At 58.3% G+C, this 17,946-nt stretch overlaps 1 protein-coding gene across 9 annotated transcripts in view; it reads left to right on the forward strand.

The window, feature by feature from the left end:
• The first annotated feature begins 141 nt into the window (after nt 1-141).
• The window catches only part of CCDC102A (coiled-coil domain containing 102A), a 35,093-nt gene continuing 17,288 nt past the window's right edge, over nt 142-17,946 (forward strand). For 4 of the 9 annotated variants that reach the window (XM_073795540.1, XM_073795536.1, XM_033845136.2 and 1 more), the window contains exons 1-7: nt 675-771; nt 8,360-9,110; nt 11,292-11,518; nt 13,146-13,254; nt 15,532-15,648; nt 15,999-16,208; nt 17,654-17,824. In XM_073795540.1, the coding sequence (XP_073651641.1) occupies nt 8,520-9,110; nt 11,292-11,518; nt 13,146-13,254; nt 15,532-15,648; nt 15,999-16,208; nt 17,654-17,824 (1,425 nt within the window). In that variant the 5' untranslated portion in view covers nt 675-771; nt 8,360-8,519. Of the gene's footprint in view, nt 273-674; nt 772-830; nt 1,017-5,754; nt 6,121-8,359; nt 9,111-11,291; nt 11,519-13,145; nt 13,255-15,531; nt 15,649-15,998; nt 16,209-17,653; nt 17,825-17,946 lie in introns of those variants that run through there. The other 5 variants (XM_073795537.1, XM_073795541.1, XM_073795538.1 and 2 more) reach the window with 5 other exon arrangements.

Consider the following 17,946-nt stretch of genomic DNA (forward strand, 5'->3'; position numbering starts at 1 on the left):
CCAAAGTGGCAGGGCGCACGCAAGGGCCCCAGAAGGGAATTGCCCGGGACCACCCCGTCAGCTGCGGCCCTACCCTTCGCAGGAAGTACCCTGGCACATCAGAGAAAACCTCCGCCCGGCGGGCCAAGTGCCCCATCACACTTCTCAACACGCTCGAGGTTACTCTGGCCAACCCTTCTGTTGTACAAAGGGAAAACTGAGGCCCGATGAGGGGCAGGGACTTGCTCCTCCACGTCCACTCGGTGGCAGAGCTGCCACTGGGAAGAATGCAGGTAACAAAAGTGAACACTTGGTAAACACGCTCCACGTGCTGAGCCCGGGACAGCCGGTGCCCACTTCAGCTGCTGGGCGCCTAGTATGTCACTGGCGCAAGGAGAAACCTGAGGCGGGAAAGCCGAGCCCCGCGGGCGCCCCCAGACCATGCCTTCCTTCCCCCCTACTCTCGGCCCCCATGCTGGGGTGGGGCCTATGTCGGGGTCCGGCACGCTCTGTGCTGATCCCGCCGGCTCGGCCCGCGCCCCTCGCCCCAAAGTTAGGTTTGGGTCCCCCACCCCACCAACTAGGACGGCCAGGGTCAGAGCCAGTCCGCAACCCGCCGGGGCCCCACCGCCCCCGCCCCGCCGACTCCTCTCCCTCCCCTCCCCCCGGGAGGGAGGAGGAGACTCCGCGGCCCTCCCTCGGCCCTCCCGGCGGCGGCCGCAGCAAGCCCCGTGCCCGCTCCGCCCATCCGCGGCGGGTCGGACGTCCGGAGCCCGCGGGTCCCCGGCCGAGGTGAGCGGGGCCGCCAATGCAGGAGACCGAAAGCCACTGCGTCCTGGGAACTCCCTCCAGGCCGCGAACTTTCCGCGGGAGGGAAGGGGTTAAGTTGGGGGCGTGTTGGAGTAGAGGAGAGAAGCTGGGGCTCTCGCATCCGCAGCAACCCCCAGACTCGGAGCAGAACTTCCTAGCCCCCTCCCCGGGTTCCCCCACCTCCTGGGGCCCGGGCCTCGGGAGTGAAGGGGCTGCGGGAGTTGGGGGTAAGGCAGGGCCGCCCTCGGAATGCACTGGGCCGGGGCCGGACGGGAGGGGGGCGCCAGCGGGCGGGGGCGGAATTTGGAACTCTCCCGGGGGACCCAACGTGGTCACCATGGCGAGTGCGGGATGGACGGGCGGCGCGGTCCAATCGGAGCGCGGCGCCACTGCCCCAGGCCTGCGGCGGCTGCCAATAAGGGACCGCGTGGTGGGGTGGGCGGGACCGCGTCTCGAGGGGCCGGGAGACCCTCCTCCCTTAGCCCGCCGCTCGGGTGAGCTGGGAGGCTGGGGAGGGGGCAAGGAAGAGAGGTCTAAGGCGGCTCGCGGTCGTGGGAGGGCAGAAGGGGAATTTCTGGAAGGTGTAGGGGCAGGTGGAACGACGGCTCAGTGCTAGGAGAAGGGAGTGGGCCTCGGTTGACCCACCGTTCTGATTGTACGAACGACTGGTGTCCGGCAAGCCCGTTCCCCATCCGGGGCTTCACTTTTTCTGTCTTAAGTGTCGGTTATGTAGGGCTGTTGTGGAGCTTGGATTAGTTCGTATTGGCGCAGATTTTTCCCACTTGTTGGACAAAGCTTTTAGGTATCTTGTTAGTGCCTCTCCCCATCCTACAAGTAAGGAAACAGCCTCAGAGAGGGCACGGACTTGCAGATAGCACACAGCATAACAGAGGCAGAGATGAGACTCGTGGGAAGTCTGCTGTACAAGAGTGAATAGTTCAAGGAGTTGCTCAGAGGCCCGGGGCAGGGGTCCGCCCCCATGAAAGGCTCCCATCCTCTGCCAGCTATGTTTGGCCACTTGGCCTGATGACTGAGGACCCCACTGTGTAGGTGGTCCCAGGGGCATCTTGCTCCTCAGGTGATCACGACCCAAGAGGGGAGGCATCCCGTCCCAGCATTCTAGCACCCCACCCCCAGCCCTACTTTGCTGCTGGTCCTCTATGTGGATGTGGACCAGTAGCTGTACCTCTGGGTCTCAGTTGGCCCATTTATAAAGAAGGGAGTTCTGATCGGTGATTTAGGATATCTGTGGCTCCTCGATATGAGATGGGGGTACCTGGGAACAGGCCAGGGGTGGCCACCCCCTCGGGCTCCGTTTCAACCTGCAGGCTCCCTCCCTCCTTCTCAGTCCTCTCCTGGAGGTCCAGTGACTGGAGCGTGGGCAGCAGGTCAGAGGGACAGGCGCCCACAGTTTGTGGGCTGACCAGCCTTGGACCCTGCACTTATCCAATCAGGCCGTCCTTTGTGGTTTCCTGCCGGGCTCTGCTCCCTGCCCACAGCCAGGCCTGTGGCCACGTGCCAGCCCTAGAGCCCCACCTGAAAGGTTCTGGGAAAGCATAGAGGGTTTCTGAGCTAGAGGGAAGAGTAGGGCCACCAGGCGCACCGGCCCCAATCCCCTAAACTGAGCCCCATCTAGACCTCAGCATTGCTTACTCTTCTCACTAGATATGAGTCATCTAAACATGCTAAGGACGAAACACAAAGTTGTCCCCCTGTGAGTCAGGCTTCCTCAGATAAGATGCCTGATCCTTGACCTGGCCATGAGATGACCTCTCACTGTGACCTTGGCCTCAGACAGACTCTGACACCTAGCTGGCTCAGAGCCTGGCCACAAAGTGACTCCTGATCCTTAGGATGGCTCAACCCTCCCAGGTTATAGGCAACCCTTAACTGTTCATTTTCCATCCATCAACCTGGGAAGCATTTATGCAGCATCTGGGCCCTGTGCTGACAGCCAGCGAGACCAAGATGCCCTTGTGGACTTCACAGTGTGGCAATTGCTGAAGAACAGGGAGGTGCCAGTGCTTTGGGAGCACTAACATACTCTGTGTACAAGGTCAGGGAAGGCTACCCAGAGGAGACGTATCCCAAAGTAGGTCTTAAAGGATGCATAGGCGTTTGCTGCTGGAGAAAGAAAGGAGAAACAAACGTTCCAAACAGGTCCATGAGCAGCAGGAACCACTGGTCACTTTGTGTAGACAGGGCTGGTGAGGGCCTAGCCTGAGGCAAATATCAGATCAAAACATTATGGTTTCTGTCCTATGAGTGGCCAGCCGCTGCCTGGAGCAGTGAGGATGGCTGCAGGGATGGGGTTCAGGGGCTCTGAGTCCCACGTGGCCCCGCTGCCCAGCTCGGGGGATGTGAAGTCATGGTTCAGCCTTCTGCTCTCCACCCCACCAGTCAACTTGGAGTAAATCTTGTATGCAGGGCCTGTCCCTAGTGGCTCTGGGTGGCGCAAATGTCCTACCTGGGTTGGGGGAAGCCTGGACCGCAAGAAGAGAGAGGGCAGCTGGCCAGGTCTGGCTGCGGAAGGTTATGGGGCTCTGCTCCCGGGCAGAGAGTGAGGCTGGGGGGGCCAAGGTGTTTCCTGGAGGTGGTAGAACTGCGCTTGAAGCGTGGGTGGGTTTAGAGGCTGAGGGGGGCATCCCAAGTGGGGGAACAGCCTGGGCACAAACCCTGAGGATTCAAGCAGGAATAGACCCGTCTGGCTGGTGGGAGGCAAGAGAGGGGAGGGTGGGTGGGAAAGGCTCTCTGGGCCTGTGGAGGCTGGTCCCTCCTCCACCTAATCCTTGGGAGGTGGTGACACCCTGCAGAAATCAGGAGGCCACCCCACACATATCTGCACAACCCTGGGGAAGAAGGAGCTGAGCCTGGTGGGGTAGGGCAGCTGGAGCCTGTCTCTACAACCGCAAGCTGAACCTCTGTGTGGCATCAGCTCTCGGTGAGCGTGTACGTTACCAGGGCTTGGGCTGTGTGTGTGTGTGTGTGTGTGTGTGTGTGTCCGTCCATGTCCCCAAGGCTGTGTTATGTGAGTGGGGTGGGGGTAGGGGTGAGGGGAGGCGTTGCTGGGCAGAGTCTAGCTGCCCTTGAGTGTGTGTGCAGGGTTCCTGGTGTGCTGGGGAGTAGACTTCTCCAGAAAACCGACCTTGGGCTCCCACCCCTGTGCCTTTACATGTGCGCGCACACACACCCTTCAGGGGACCCTGGCCTGCAGGAGGGAAGGTGGGAGGGCTGTTCAGAGCCCCTCTGTCCCCACTGCTCCCCGCCACCAGCCCCCGGGAGGGGCCGGGCCAGGCTCCTGGGGAGGGGAACAGGAGCTGAGTCTGGAGCCCACCCCTGCCTTTAGTGTGGGCGCCTGGAAGCCATTAGGGGCCGGGGTGGCGCCTGCCCTGCCCCTGCGCAACAGGCTTGGGATTCCTGGAAGGACTGGGCCACCCCTCCCTGCCAAGCCCCGTGCCAGGCCTGGCAGCTCCCAGAGTGTCAGAGAGAATGTGGCAGTGCCCCCCCGCCCCCGCCACCCTCTCAGTTTAGGGGCTGCAGGACGGGCCCAGCAGACAGGGGCCCGGCCCCGAGCACCTCCTCCTCACCACCCCCCGTCCCCCATTCCCAGCACAGCTCTGGTGGGGCTGCCTGGGCTGCCTGCCGGGCTGGCACTCGGGTTTCCTGCCTCCTTCCCCTACCCCGTAGGCTCTCACATTGTCTTTCTTTTCCAAGAGCTTCTCCATGTGGAGCTGGGCCAGGAAAATGGGGCGAGGAGGAGTGTGCGTGTCCGTGTATGTGTTCGTGTGTATGTGCTTGTCTTAGGGGTGAATATGTATCTTTGCATGTCCCTGTGTATCCATCTTTGTGGGCATGTATATGTCTTCAGGGGTGTCTGTAACTCTGTATCTACAAGGGAGCGTCTCTCTGTGCATACATACAGTTGTGTGTGCATACGGGGCCATTTCTGAGTGTGTGTGTGTCTGCCCGTGTCTCTGTGTCTATATTTACATGTATGGGATTGCTTGTGTGTCTGCAGATGTGTGTCTGGGTGTGCACATGTCTGTGAATGCACGTGGAATCTAGGCCAGCCACCTCATTGCACAGTTGGAGAGAGTGAGTCACAGTGGGCACTCAGCCTTCCAGGGATCCCGTGGGGAGTCAGGGGTGTACAGGGACCTGGAACCTAGGTCTGTATGGCTGTGTCTGTGTACATAACTTTGTGCAGTTGTTACTGGGGTTGATACATGCATGTTTGTGTGTCTGGAACTATGGGTGGTGACAAGGCATCACCAGTTACTCATATGTCCCAAACTTGGATGATGAAAATGCAAATTCCCAGCCCCACACCTACTGAACATGATTCTCTGGGGGGTGAGGCCCAGGAACTGCATTTTAAGCAAGTGTCCAGGTGAATCTGAAAGACTCCTTGATCTAGAAGCGCTGGCCTCCCTCACCTCTCACCCCAGTTCTACAGGCGGAGAAACTGAGGCCCAGTACATGGGGCAGTGGTTTACATGAGGTTGGTGACAGAGCTGGGCCCAGAACTGGTGCCTGGTGAAGGCAGACAGTAAACAAACAGCAAATGCACTAGAGAAATGTAGTAGGATCACTGATCAATGCTGAGGAACTATGACACTGATGGTCATGAATTGAAACTGACACTGGTCCACACAGTGGTGTAAAACCTGCGATGCCTGGTTATAGGGGTGAGGGCAGGAGCAGGCAGAGCGGTGGAGGCGACCAGGGTTGGCGTTGCCTGAGAGACAAGAACAGGTGAGACAGCTGGGGCACTCAGGGCATTTGTGAGGACGAGGTTGCGACCGTGGCACGTAGCAAGGAGAGAAGGGACAGGGTGGGCAGTGGGGACAGTGAACAGGCGGGGCGATCAGTAGGCTGTAGCTCCTTTGGAGACTGAAGAATTTTTGGTGTTGGATCCCTAGAGGGAGTGAGCTTGGAACTGACTCTTGAGAGAGGTCACAGCTATTGGTAATGACAAAGGTTGTGGCCACTGGCATGATCAGGTTTGTGTTTTAATTTTTTTAATATAAATTTATTTATTTATTTTTGGCTGCGTTGGGTCTTCGTTGCTGCACAGGCTTCTCATTGCAGACTGCTTCCCATTGCAGTCTCTTGTCGCGGAGCACGGGCTCTAGGTGCGCAGGCTTCAGTAGTTGCGGCACGTGGGCTCAGTAGTTGTGGCTCACGGGCTCTAGAGCAGAGGTTCAGTAGTTGTGGCGCACGGGCTTAGTTGCTCCGCGGCATGTGGGATCTTCCCGGACCAGGGCTCGAACCCGTGTCCCCTGCATTGGCAGCGGATTCTTAACCAGTGCACCACCAGAGAAGTCCCAGGTTTGTGTTTTTAAAAACTCACTCTGGCTGCTGCTCTTGAGAATGGATTTGAAGGAGGCAAAAGGGGGCAGGGGGATGGGGCAGGGAGGGCGGTGGCTGCAGTCTCCCAGGTGGGAGATGATGGTGGTGGCCTTGACAGGTTAGTGGCTGAGGAGGAAGAAGGTGGATAGATCCACGTGATGTGTGGCAGACAGACTGACATGACTTGGAGGTGGGGAGAAAGCAGATTCCAGGATGTTCCCACAGCGTGAAGGAGTAAGGAAATGCTCTTCTCCCAGAGGGGACATCCAGAAGGAGGATCCAGTAGTGGGGAGAGTGGAGACGGTGAATCCCATCTGACCAAGCTGAGTCTGAGTTGTCCGAGGGACATGCTGGTGGTTTGGGCGATTCTGGAGGGCAGCCTGGGGTGGAGAGAGAGATTCAGGGTTATTGAGGACATGGCGAGATGGCTCAGGCAGGGGCAGCCAGAGAGGAGAAGGGGGCAAGGACTGGATGACACCAGCACTCCAGGGAAGGTGATGGGGAACAGCTGGAGAAGAGGAGGAAAACCCGGAGAACACCCTGGGAGAGAGCGATGCAAGAAGGGAGGGATGGAAGGTGCCCAGAGCTAGAGAGGGCACACCTGGGAGGGCTAGGATGTGCCCAGTGGGTAGGGCAGGGGAGCCGGAAGCCAGCCTGGCAAGGCCTGAGGAGAGAGAGAGAGGGAGGTGGACAGGGTGGAGACAGCAAGTGTGGACCCCTCTGGATGGGCCTTGAAAGGGAGGAGACAGAGAAGTGAGGTGAGAGTGTCAGGAGAGACTTTAGCAGGTGGGGAAGGCCCCCTGGAGAGGCATCACTGGCAGGGGTGGGAGAAGCTGGATGTGGGAGGACTTTGACCCAAGGAGGGAGAGCCCCTCTGTCCTCTTAGGGGCAGAGAGGAGGGGGCCGTGGGGCTTGGGGCAGGACAGGGAGGGAGTGCCAGCCTGACAGCTTCTCTTTTCACTGCAAACTCTGACATTAGATCACCTGCCAAGAGTGAGGGGCTTAGAGCCCAGAGGAGGGTGAAGAGGTGACACAGAGCGTTGGCCAGACAGTGTTGGGACACTGTTCCGGATTGCTGAGAGCCCCACCAGCAGTGCCCTGGTGGGTCCCGGAAAAAAGGAAGAGATGGCAATCAGGGCAGGGCCTTAGGGGCCGGGGTGAGGATCTGTGGGACAGGCCCAGCTGGATGGGGAAGGAAGTACGAGATGCCCCGAGGGGCTGCTCCTGGGGGTCAGCACAGAGCTACATGGAGGGAGAGTGTGGCAGGTTGGGGATAGAGAGGGGCATGTGTCTCACTTATTTTAAAGGGGACGTGGCCCGTGAACAGCAGAGCTCAGCGGCAGGCATGGGGGGCACCTCACCACACCGCACCGCCACCACCTAGACACCGGCTTATTTCTATCGTACGACCAGAGCGTGCAGGTGTTCACCAGACCTGCCCCAGTGTTTGCATTTGGACTTCTGGGTGCTGTATCTGGATTAACTCCAGGGCTTAACTTTGCTGAGCCTCCCTTTCCTCTTCAGTAAATGTCTATAATTTCCCCCAAGTCTGTTGAGAGGATAGTTCACATAGCCATGGTGCCTGGGCCTCCATAAATGTCACTGTCATTGTCATCAGTGCTGGGACAAAGACCAGGAGGCAGCCCCTGCCCTCAGCAAACTCACAGCCTGGGGTCAGGGTGGGGAGCACACAGGGACACAGATAAGTGGTACAGTGAGATTGGCTAGTGGAGACATGGGCTGGGGCTGACCACCTGGCCTGAGGGGGTCCGGGAAAACTTCTTGAAGAAGGTGATATCTCAGATAAGTTTTAAGGATGAGACGCGTTAGCCCAGTGCAGGAAGAGGCTGGGAGGGGACTCCTGGCGGCAGGGCCAGCATGGAAGCATGCAGCATTCCGGGTGGAGAGAGAATAGTATACGCCATTCGCTGTGTGAGATGGGACCTGAAGGTCAGGGACAGCAGATCAAGGTTTCAGATCAGCTGCAGCTGCTGCAGGGTGAAGGGACTCAAGGGGGGAGTCTGGAGGCCAGTGAGGAAGCGGTTGCAGGCCCTTGCTCACCATTCCAGCCTCACTGGGGCTTCTGGAGGTGACCATTTTCAGTCCTCCCACCTTTGCCCATGCTGTTCCCTCTGCCGGTTACTCCCTTCCCATGGCTGAGCTTAAGGATATGGGCGGATGGTAGCCACCTCCTAATAATGGTTGTGTTCTCCCACAGGTTGGAGGAGGCATCCCCCGCCCCGTGGCCGGGAGAGCAGCGGGTAGCAGTGGCCATCATGCACAGTGGTATCGCGTACGTCGCGCGCGCCCCGCGCCGCCTCTGAGTCTGGGAGTTCCAGCCCAGGGCCCGAGAGCCTGCTCGCCCCCGCGGCCACACCATGAGCCACGGGCCGAGCCCCCGGCTGGCCGAGTCCCCGCAGCTGTCCAAAGGCAGCCTCCTGACCATCTTGGGCAGCCCGTCGCCCGAGCGCATGGGGCCGGCCGACTCGCTGCCGCCCACGCCGCCGAGCGGCACGCCCTCGCCCGGTCCGCCTCCTGCTCTGCCGCTGCCGCCGGCGCCCGCGCTGCTGGCCGACGGGGACTGGGAGAGCCGTGAGGAGCTGCGGCTGCGGGAGTTGGAGGAGGCGCGCGCGCGGGCGGCGCAGATGGAGAAGACCATGCGCTGGTGGTCGGACTGCACGGCCAACTGGCGCGAGAAATGGAGCAAGGTGCGCGCCGAGCGCAACCGCGCGCGCGAGGAGGTGCGCCAGCTGCGCCAGCGTCTCGACGCGCTCACCAAGGAGCTGGCGGGCGCGCGGCGCGAGCGCCAGGAGGCGCAGGGCGAGTGCGAGGCGCGGGGCCGCGAACTGGCGCGGCTGCGGGGCGCCCGGGGGGTCATGGACAGGACGCCTGACGGTCCCGAGACCGAGCCAGAGAGGGAGCAGGAGCCAGTGCGCGACGTCGGGTCGGAGAGACCCACGGGCAGCCAGGTGCGCGGCGGGGGGGCGGGGCTGCCCCAAGTGCGCGGCGGGGGGGCGGGGCTGCTGGGCGGGGCCTTCGCGCTGGATTTTAGAAGTGGGAGGGGCTGATTGACTCGGGCAGAAGAGGTGGCCGCCTGGCTTAGAAAGAGGGGTAGTAAGGGCCGGGCCCGCAGGGAGGTTTCACTCCTTCAGGGGGTCAGGCTCTGCACTGCAGGGCCCCAGGTTACCTCCCTTCCAGAGACCGCCCGCAGGGCAGAGAGTCCCCAGTTCTCGTGGTCCCTCCACTCCCACACCTGAGTAGTCAACAGAACCAAGAAATCATCCTCTTTGAGCAGGAGCAGGTTCTAAGCACTTACCTGGAAGACATCCATTAGTAGCAGAGCTGAATCCATTCATTCGTTCGATTTGAATTTAGGGGAAGGGGGAGACATTTATAAGAGGTGTCGATCAAAGCTGAGGGGTGGGGGGTTATCCGGGCAGTGGGAGCACAGAGGAGGTCCCAGATCCAGGCTTTGAGGAGGGGGCTGCACAGAAGCTTTTCTGGAAGCAGTCCATTTAAGCTGAGACTAGGAGGATGCGGAGGAATTGGCTGTGAAAAGTGCAGGAATGCATTCCAGGTGATGGAAATTCTGTGCAAAAACCTAGAGGCTGAGAGTGCCTGGTGAGTTTGGGAAATGGCATCCACGGTTCGATGGGCACCTCCACAGGGCGCTAGGCTGTGCACGTGCATCGTCTGCTTAATTCTCAGAGCAACCCCAGGAAGTATTTCCTTTACCAACGAGAACACTGAGGCGTTGAGAAGTTAAGTACCAATGGCTCCCAGCTGGTGACTAGAGTCACTGGGAGTTGCCCCCAAGTGAACTCCAGAGCCCATGGTGATAGTAATCAGTACATCTGGAATATTAATGGTGTGTGTGGAGGGCAGCCTCCCCTGAACCAGCAGGCCTGTCACCAGAAGGCCATCTAGGGATAGAGTCCAGCCTCAGGTTGCTCCCAGCTCCGTCCCCAGGCAGGCCAGCTCCTCTAGCTAAGATTCTTGGTTGCCCCCTTTCCTCTCCTGCCTGTGGGCTAGAGTGGGCACTGCTGCCTCCTGGTGGCTGAAGCCCCTCTTCCCCAGGCCTGCATGGTGTTTGCAGTTGGGGTTCATTGCTTTTCTTCGGGGCAGGGAATGAGAGCCCCTGTATACCAGCCAGCCTCACGGCACTATTCCTGTTCTCTCCTTCTTCTGGTTATGAGTCACAGTCGACGGGGTGGCAGGTACCAGCGGTGGGAGCTCTGGAGTTGCAGTCTGAGTTTGCTCTCCAGCCCAGCCCTGTCCTCTGTGACCCACAGCAAGTCCCTTCTTCCCTCCTTGTTTCCTCATTTGTGAATTGGAGCTTTGGACCAGGTGGCATCAGAGGCCCCCACCCAGACAGTCTGAGATACAAGAGGAGTAGAATCTCACTCCTCAGGGGGGCCTCAGGGCCACTGTCCCAGTCTAGATAGGGAAACCAAGGGCCAGTCAGGGAAGGGGCTGGCCCAGACTCATCTGGAAAGGCTGTGGGAAAAGCCAGGCTGTAACAGAGGCCATGGGCGTCTTGGGTCTGTAGTCAGAGGCAGGCCAGGGGGCAGACAAGGGCAGAGGGGAAGGGGAGCCTGGCAGGGAGGAAGAGGCCTCAGAGTTGAGTTAATAATCCCTCGCTGCTTCCTATCTGGGAGCTGGTTCCGCTCGCAGAGGCCACCCACCTTCCTATACATCTTTTGCCGCTTCACTTATCGTGTTGCAGGTGTTTGCACCTGAAAAACGGGATCTTCGAGTGGGAATTCCTTTTGAGGGAATCTAGTCTTTATTCGTTGTAGGAATCCCTGCTTCTACATACCTTCACACCAGTGTCCCACCAAATGTTTGCATACTTCCACTGACAGGGAGCTTACCACCTATTCTGGGGACTCTTCCAGGATTCAGGGAACCTTAGTGGCTGACTCTGTGTGCACTTTTAGGCAGTGCAGGGAGAGGGTGTGTCCCTCCCTCTCCAGGGGTGGAGAAGCAGGCAGCAGAAGAGGAAACTGGGATCCAGAAGCACTGTGTGACTTGCCCAAGGTTACCCACCAAGCTGATGCCAGACCCTGGGCCTAGGAGAGGCCACGATGAAGGCCAAGAGGGTGAGCACTCAGCGACCACTGACCCCGCCTCCACCTTGGACCCCACAGGAGCTGGAGCTGGTGGAGGGCCTGCTGAAGAGCAGACCAGAGGAGCCCGAGGGCTGCTGGGAGGCACGCAGCGTAGGGGCCGGGGCCTCACGGGGCAGCTCGGGCCGCCAGGAGCGTAGCCGACTGCCCTGGGAGGACACCGCCACCATCGAGGAGGATGCCTCCAAGTTGACTGCCCTGCGGCTACGGCTGGATGAGTCCCAGAAGGTGCTGCTCAAGGAGCGAGAGTAAGTCCCGGGAGGCAGGCAGGGGCCGGGGGCCGGGCCAGGCCACTCCAGGGCGTCCTCAGAATCACAGAGTGAAAATCCGTGTCTCAGAAGGTGAGATTCACTGAAGCGGAATGGTCCTGTTTCAGTCTTGGGACTTTAGAACAGTGGTGCTCTGCCCAAGGACACAGTGTGAGGGGTTTTTTTATTATTATTATTATTAATTCAAATAATACGTGTTGGGCATCGGGGTCAGGCTCTGCTCAGCGGTGAGGATACAGCCATCAGTAAGACCAGAAGTCCCTGCCTTCATGGGGGGAGGGTGCCGTGGGCAAAAATAAAAGCAGGGAAGAAGGGATAGGGAGATTGGGGGGTTGCAGCTGGGAATTTGGCTTTGGACGTGTTGAGTTTGAGATGGCACGGAGGCAGTTGGGGACATGAATGCATCTGGAGTTTGTGAGACGGGTCTGGGCTGGAGGTAAAAACGCAAGAGTCATTGGCCAGTAGATGATACTGAAAGCCGTGAGCTGGGGTGAGAGTGGATAGGGAGGTGGCCAGAGGATGGGGCCCTGAAGCTGACCAAGTTTAGAAGAGGGAAACAGCAAAGGAGACAGGAGAAGAGAGCCAGTGGGGGGCAGAGAAAGCAGGAGAAACTGTGTCACGGAGGAGGGAGTGATCAGCTAGTCAAGTAGGAAGAGGACTGAGCACTGACCAGTGGATTTAGGACGTGGAGGTCACCAGTTACCTTGATCGGGGCACAAGCCCGATTATGATGAATATTTTGTAACACCCTCTTTTCTGTCCAGAAACTAAACACAAAGATAGTTTAACTTAATTACACACAGAAGTCTTTTAAAAATCAACATAATGCCCTTGTGAAGATAGAGGCAGAGATAAGCCAGGGAACACCAGAAATTGTCAGCAAACCACCAGAAGCCAGGGGAGAGGCATAGAACAGATATCCCCTCACACCCCTCACGTGGAACCAACCCTGCCAACACCTTGGTCTTAGATTGGAGCCTCCAGAACTATGAGACAATACCTTTCTTTTAAAGCAAAACAAACAAAAATCAACCTATTGTACAAACTGAAATGTAAAGAAATACTAGACTTCCAGAACGGGAGACCAGCACGGTGTGGGGTTGGTCGTAAAGCACTGTGTGCTGGGGCCAGATACCACGCTTGTTACCCACAGCGCCTCCTTCATGTTCAGGACAGAGTGCAGGGTGGGGGTCACGAGAACACATGGGACTGCCACCCAGTGCTGATGACAAGACGGGACCCATCCTTCAGAGAGTCACTGGACAGTGTTTCCCAGCTTTTCCAACTGCAAAGCTGTGTGTTCAAACCAAGCCTACATAAAACAGATAGGAAGAAATGGGGGTCTCATTTGGCACATGAGCCCAGGGCCCAGTGCCCTGGAGGCCCGGTCACTCCACACTGGGAGCTGGGCACCTGTAGCTGTGCAGAGGGTGGAGCTCCAGAAGAAATGCAAACAGGGTGCCTGCCGCAGAGTGGGGCGCCAGGGCCTTGAATGCAGAGGCAAGCACTTTGGACATGGGATTGACAGGTGCAGACTACATAGGAGGACTCAGCGGAGGGCCCCAGTGGACTCACCCCCATTTATCCCTCCCTCTCCCGTCCCCAGGGATAAAATGGCACTGAGCAGGAACATTGAGAAGCTGGAGGGGGAGCTCAGCCAGTGGAAGATCAAGTATGAGGAGCTGAGCAAGACCAAGCAGGAGATGCTCAAGCAAGTGAGTCCTGGAGACCACAGGGGCTTCCTGGAGGAAGCAGTGCTGCACTGTTGAATTTCAGCAGAGGGAATGGAAGAAAGAAGGGCATTCATTCATTCACTGTCAAGCACCAGCCATGTGCCATGCAGTGTTCTGAGTACTGGGGCAGGCAATGTCCTTACCTTTAGGAGCTCACCTTAGGGGGGGCCGTGGTGAGGGAGACCAACAGTAAGCAGGTAGATAAGTTCAGAAGGTGTGAAAGAGTCAAAACACAATCAGAGAAATGAGGTGGTGGGTCATTGAAAGAAAGGCTTCTCCAAGAGGGTGACATTTGAGGCAAGAGCTAACGTGATTAGAAGAAGCCACCCTTGAGAGGAGATAGGGGCAAAGTTCCTGGCAGAAGGTACAGCAAATGCAAAGGTCCTGAGGCCAGAACAAGCCTAGTGTGTTCAGGAAATAGAGGCCAGTGTGGCTGGAGGATAGTAACTGAGAGATGAGATTGCAAGGGGAGCTAAATCCCATAGGCCTTGTAGACCAAGATGAAGGGGAGGAGTCTGGACGTTCGCTGGGCACATAGTGGGTGCAAAATCTCGCTGGAGCCTCACAGCAGTCAAGACATCTGGGTCCTGATGTCCCCATCTTACAAATGAGGAAATTGAAGCTCCAGCTGGCAGAGAGGGGATTCCACCACTGCATTCTGGGGACTCAGGGCAGGCAGGGGTCAGGCTGGGCTTCCCTTACTGCTTCCTGTGCAGGCCCTGATGGCCACCAGGGGGCGCAGCCACCCACGGAAAGCTGGGCTGGATCCCTACTTTTCCAGAAGGCGTGAGGTTCACAGACCTCAGAGCCTGAAACTGTCCTGGAAAACCTGTCTTTAAGTAGAATCTCTTTAAGGAATCTCCTAAAATAGAGCTTCCCAGACGTCACCCTCATCCTCCTGAGTCAGCATCTTTGGGGGTTGGGTCCAAGAATCTGTCTTTTTAATCTTTTCAAATTGTGTAATCTTTTGAAGAAAAGTGAGTAAGACAACCGTGCAGATTTACAGATACATAATTATAAAGATTCTCATTTGTATCAGGCTCTCTTCCCTCAACATTCCATGTTTAAGGCTCATGCATGCCGTTGCAAAGAGCATTCATCTGGCAGTTTTCCCTGCTAGACAACAGTGAATCTGCACTATTTTAAAAGCACCCCAGGTGCTTCTCATGTGACCAACCCCACACCCACAGGCAGACCCGGATTCAGATCCACTGGGTGCGTTCAGCTTGTGTTCACTGCCCTGGGCCCAGGCCATACAGGGATACGAAGGCGGGCAGACAGACACGCTGTCTGTCCTCCCGAGCTCACATTCTTGGGGGGACAGGCGTGTGTGTGGAGAAGTACCCCTTCTAGGCAGGGAGGACAGGAGAGGCCTCCCTGAGGAGGGAGCATTTAGGCCAAGACCTGAGAATGAGAAAAGTCAGCCCTTCAAGATACCTCTGAACGGGGGCACCAGGCAGAGGGAACCACACGTGTGAAGCCTGCAGTGGACAGGAACTTGTGTATTTGAGGACTAGGGAGGAGGCCGAGGTGCCCAGAGCACAGAGAGCTCAAGGGAGAGAGGTGGGAGATGCGGTTGAGGGGAGACAGGTAGGGGTCCAATCGTGCAGGGCTTTACAGGACCATAGGGAGGGGTCAGTTTTTATCTTTTTTTAAAAATTTTTATTATTTATTTATTTATTTTGGCTGCATTGGGTCTTCGTTGCTGCGCACGGGCTTTCTCTAGTTGTGGTGAGTGGGGGCTACTCTTCGTTGCGGTGCACGGGCTTCTCATTGCAGTGGTTTCTCTTGTTGCAGAGCGCGGTCTCTAGGTGCACGGGCTTCAGTAGTTGTGGCTGGTGGGCTCTAGAGCGCAGGCTCAGTAGTTGTGGCACGTGGGTTCAGTAGTTGCGGCATGTGGGATCTTCCTGGACCGGGGCACGAACCCGCGTCCCCTGCATCGTCAGGCGGACTCTCAACCACTGCACCACCAGGGAAGCCCGGTTTATCTTTTTTCAAAGCTCCTCCTGGGCTGTTGTGGTGGAAAATGGGTTGACTGGGGAGATGAGGGGCAAGAGTGGACACTGGGAGGCTAGATGGTAATGAGATAAGAGGTGAGAGATGTTAGAAGAGGAAGAAGTGGTCAAATTTGGGGTCTGTTCTAGTTACCTGGTGGCCCATTTGGGCACCACCCCAGGCTCCTTGCTGAGCCCTTATGACCAGTGCCCACCCACCAGGGCTGGTGGTCCTCACCTCACCAGGCTGTGCTGTGTCATGCAGCTCAGCATCCTGAAGGAGGCCCACCAGGACGAGCTGGGCCGCATGTCCGAAGACCTGGAGGACGAGCTGGGTGCACGCTCCAGCATGGACAGGAAGATGGCGGAGCTGAGGGGCGAGGTGAGGCCACTGGGAGCGCCTGGGGCTCGGGGGACCAGGGGCCCTGCCACCATCAGTCATTCACGAAGAAGAGGGCAGGAACCAGGCCTGTACACTAAGGGGGAACCAGCCACACCCCGAGGGTGCTCCAGTCTGCAGGGGGTGGGCCTCTCTCCCACACAGAGACTAGAAGCGCCCTCACATCCTGCACACCGTGAAATAAGCCCGGGTTAATTATAGCCGCTGCAGCTGGACCTGCTTCCTGGAGCCAAAAAAACGGCTGCAGGAGGAGGTGGGGAGGGGGAGCCTCCAGCTCTGGCCTTCCGCACCCCCTCCCTGTGGACCCCTCCCCCTGTCCTGCCCTGTTGCAGATGGAGCGGCTGCAGGCGGAGAACGCAGCCGAGTGGGGTCGCCGTGAGCGGCTGGAGACAGAGAAGCTGGGCCTAGAGCGTGAGAACAAGAAGCTGCGGGCACAGGTCGGGGACCTGGAGGAGGCTCTGGCCCGGCGGCGGCGGCAGACAGCCAGCGCGCTGGACTGCGACCTGCGGGCCAGCCAGGCCGCGCTCTTCGAGAAGAACAAGGTGGGGCAGTGGGTGGGGCAGTGGGTGGCGCGGCCAGGGCTGGGGCAGAGGGCCTCCTGGGTGTCCAGCTCCACCCCGCAGGGGGCCAGGGACCGTTGAAGTAACAACTATGGACAGAGGTCGTAGTCGCCACAGCCGCGGCTCCTGCCGGGCGCCTGCTGTGGGCCAGGCTAAGTGATATCATAGTAGCTGCATTTATGGGGCACCACGGTGGGCCAGGCCCTGTGCCGGTGTTTTTTGTCCATGATATCACTTAATCCTCTCAACACCCCTTTTATTAACCCAACAAATGTTTACTGAGCACTGTGTGTAAGCCTTGTTCTAGGTGCTGGGGACACAGCAGTGAACGGACAGGAGGGACGTGGCCTCCCCTCGTGGAGCTGGTGGCTCAGGGCGATGCGGGTGTTTTTCCCTCCCTTACACACTCACGCTGGTCACACAGCTCTGTGGCTGGGCAGGAAGAGGGAAGAGGGAATACCAGGGGACCTGGCTTAGGCCCAGGTCATGGGGAGACTTCCCTGAGGCAGTGACGTTTGAGCCCAGGTCTCAAGCGAAAGCAGGTGTTGACTGGTAGTGAACTGATTCCGGGAGAGGATTCGGAAATACTGTGAATGAACGTCCCATGGCGACAGGGACATGGAACTTTGGAGGAGCAGGGTGGCCGGTGTGCCTGGAGGGCGGTGGGCAAGAAGGACCTGGTAGGTGAGGCAGGAGCTCAGGGCCACCTTTGAAGAGTAAGAGGTAGGTGCAAGCAGGTTGTGGTTCTCAGCGCTCACTGGCTGCTGTGTGGAAGGCGGATAGGAAGGCAAGCTGGTGGGGAGTCTGTCGCCGTTTCCCGGGGCAGCAGGAGATGATGGCGGCCAGGACCAGGCTCAGGTTGGTGGAGATGGAACAAAGAGAATGGATTCAAGAGACCTTTAGGTAGTTCCTGTCCCCATTTCATGGATGTGAAAACTGAGGCTCAGAGAAATCACAGAGCTCAGGGGTGGGCAGCTCCTCTCCTGGCTGCTCATCCCCTTCCCAGCCACTCTGGCTTCTGATCTCTTTTCTTCCGACACCCACTCCCCATCTTAGCTCATCTCCAGACCCAGGGCTTTAATGCCATTTACACATCAAAGAATCCCGACTTCACCCCTCCCCAGAAAACATGACTCAGCTCAAGTAGGCTGCTGGACACCTCCATGTCATGTCCCGCCGGCGCCCCAGAGTTACATGTCCAGAGTGGAGCCACCAGTTCCACCCACCTCTTCCCTCATTGCCCCGCATGCCTTCTCACCTCACTAGATGGCACCTGTAGCCTCCAGCTGCTCAGCCAGCTCTAGTACTGGTATTTTAGTCAGCAGGTGGAGAGATTCCGGGCAAGAGAGACTCCGGCACCCCTAGAACTGCCTGACCTCATGGAACTCCCTCGCACGAGCCCTCCCCCAATCTCTGCTCCCCTGCAGGAGCTGGCAGACCTGAAGCATGCGCACAGCAAGCTGAAGAAGCAATTCCAGGAGAAGGCGGCGGAGCTGGCACACGCCAACCGGCGGGTGGAACAGCACGAGGCAGAGGTGAAGAAGCTGCGGCTGCGGGTGGAGGAGCTCAAGAAGGAGCTGGCCCAGGCTGAGGACGAGGTGAGCGCCTGCTGGGGCCCAAAGCACAGCCTGCAGACCTCAGCTGGGGGAGGTGGGAGTGGGGCTGCAGGGCCTTCCCATGTCGGTCCGTGCTGGGTCCCCTGGCACAAGCCTGACTCTCA

This window comes from Tursiops truncatus, chromosome 19, assembly GCF_011762595.2.
Source record: "Tursiops truncatus isolate mTurTru1 chromosome 19, mTurTru1.mat.Y, whole genome shotgun sequence".
Classification (NCBI taxonomy): Eukaryota; Metazoa; Chordata; class Mammalia; order Artiodactyla; family Delphinidae; genus Tursiops; species Tursiops truncatus.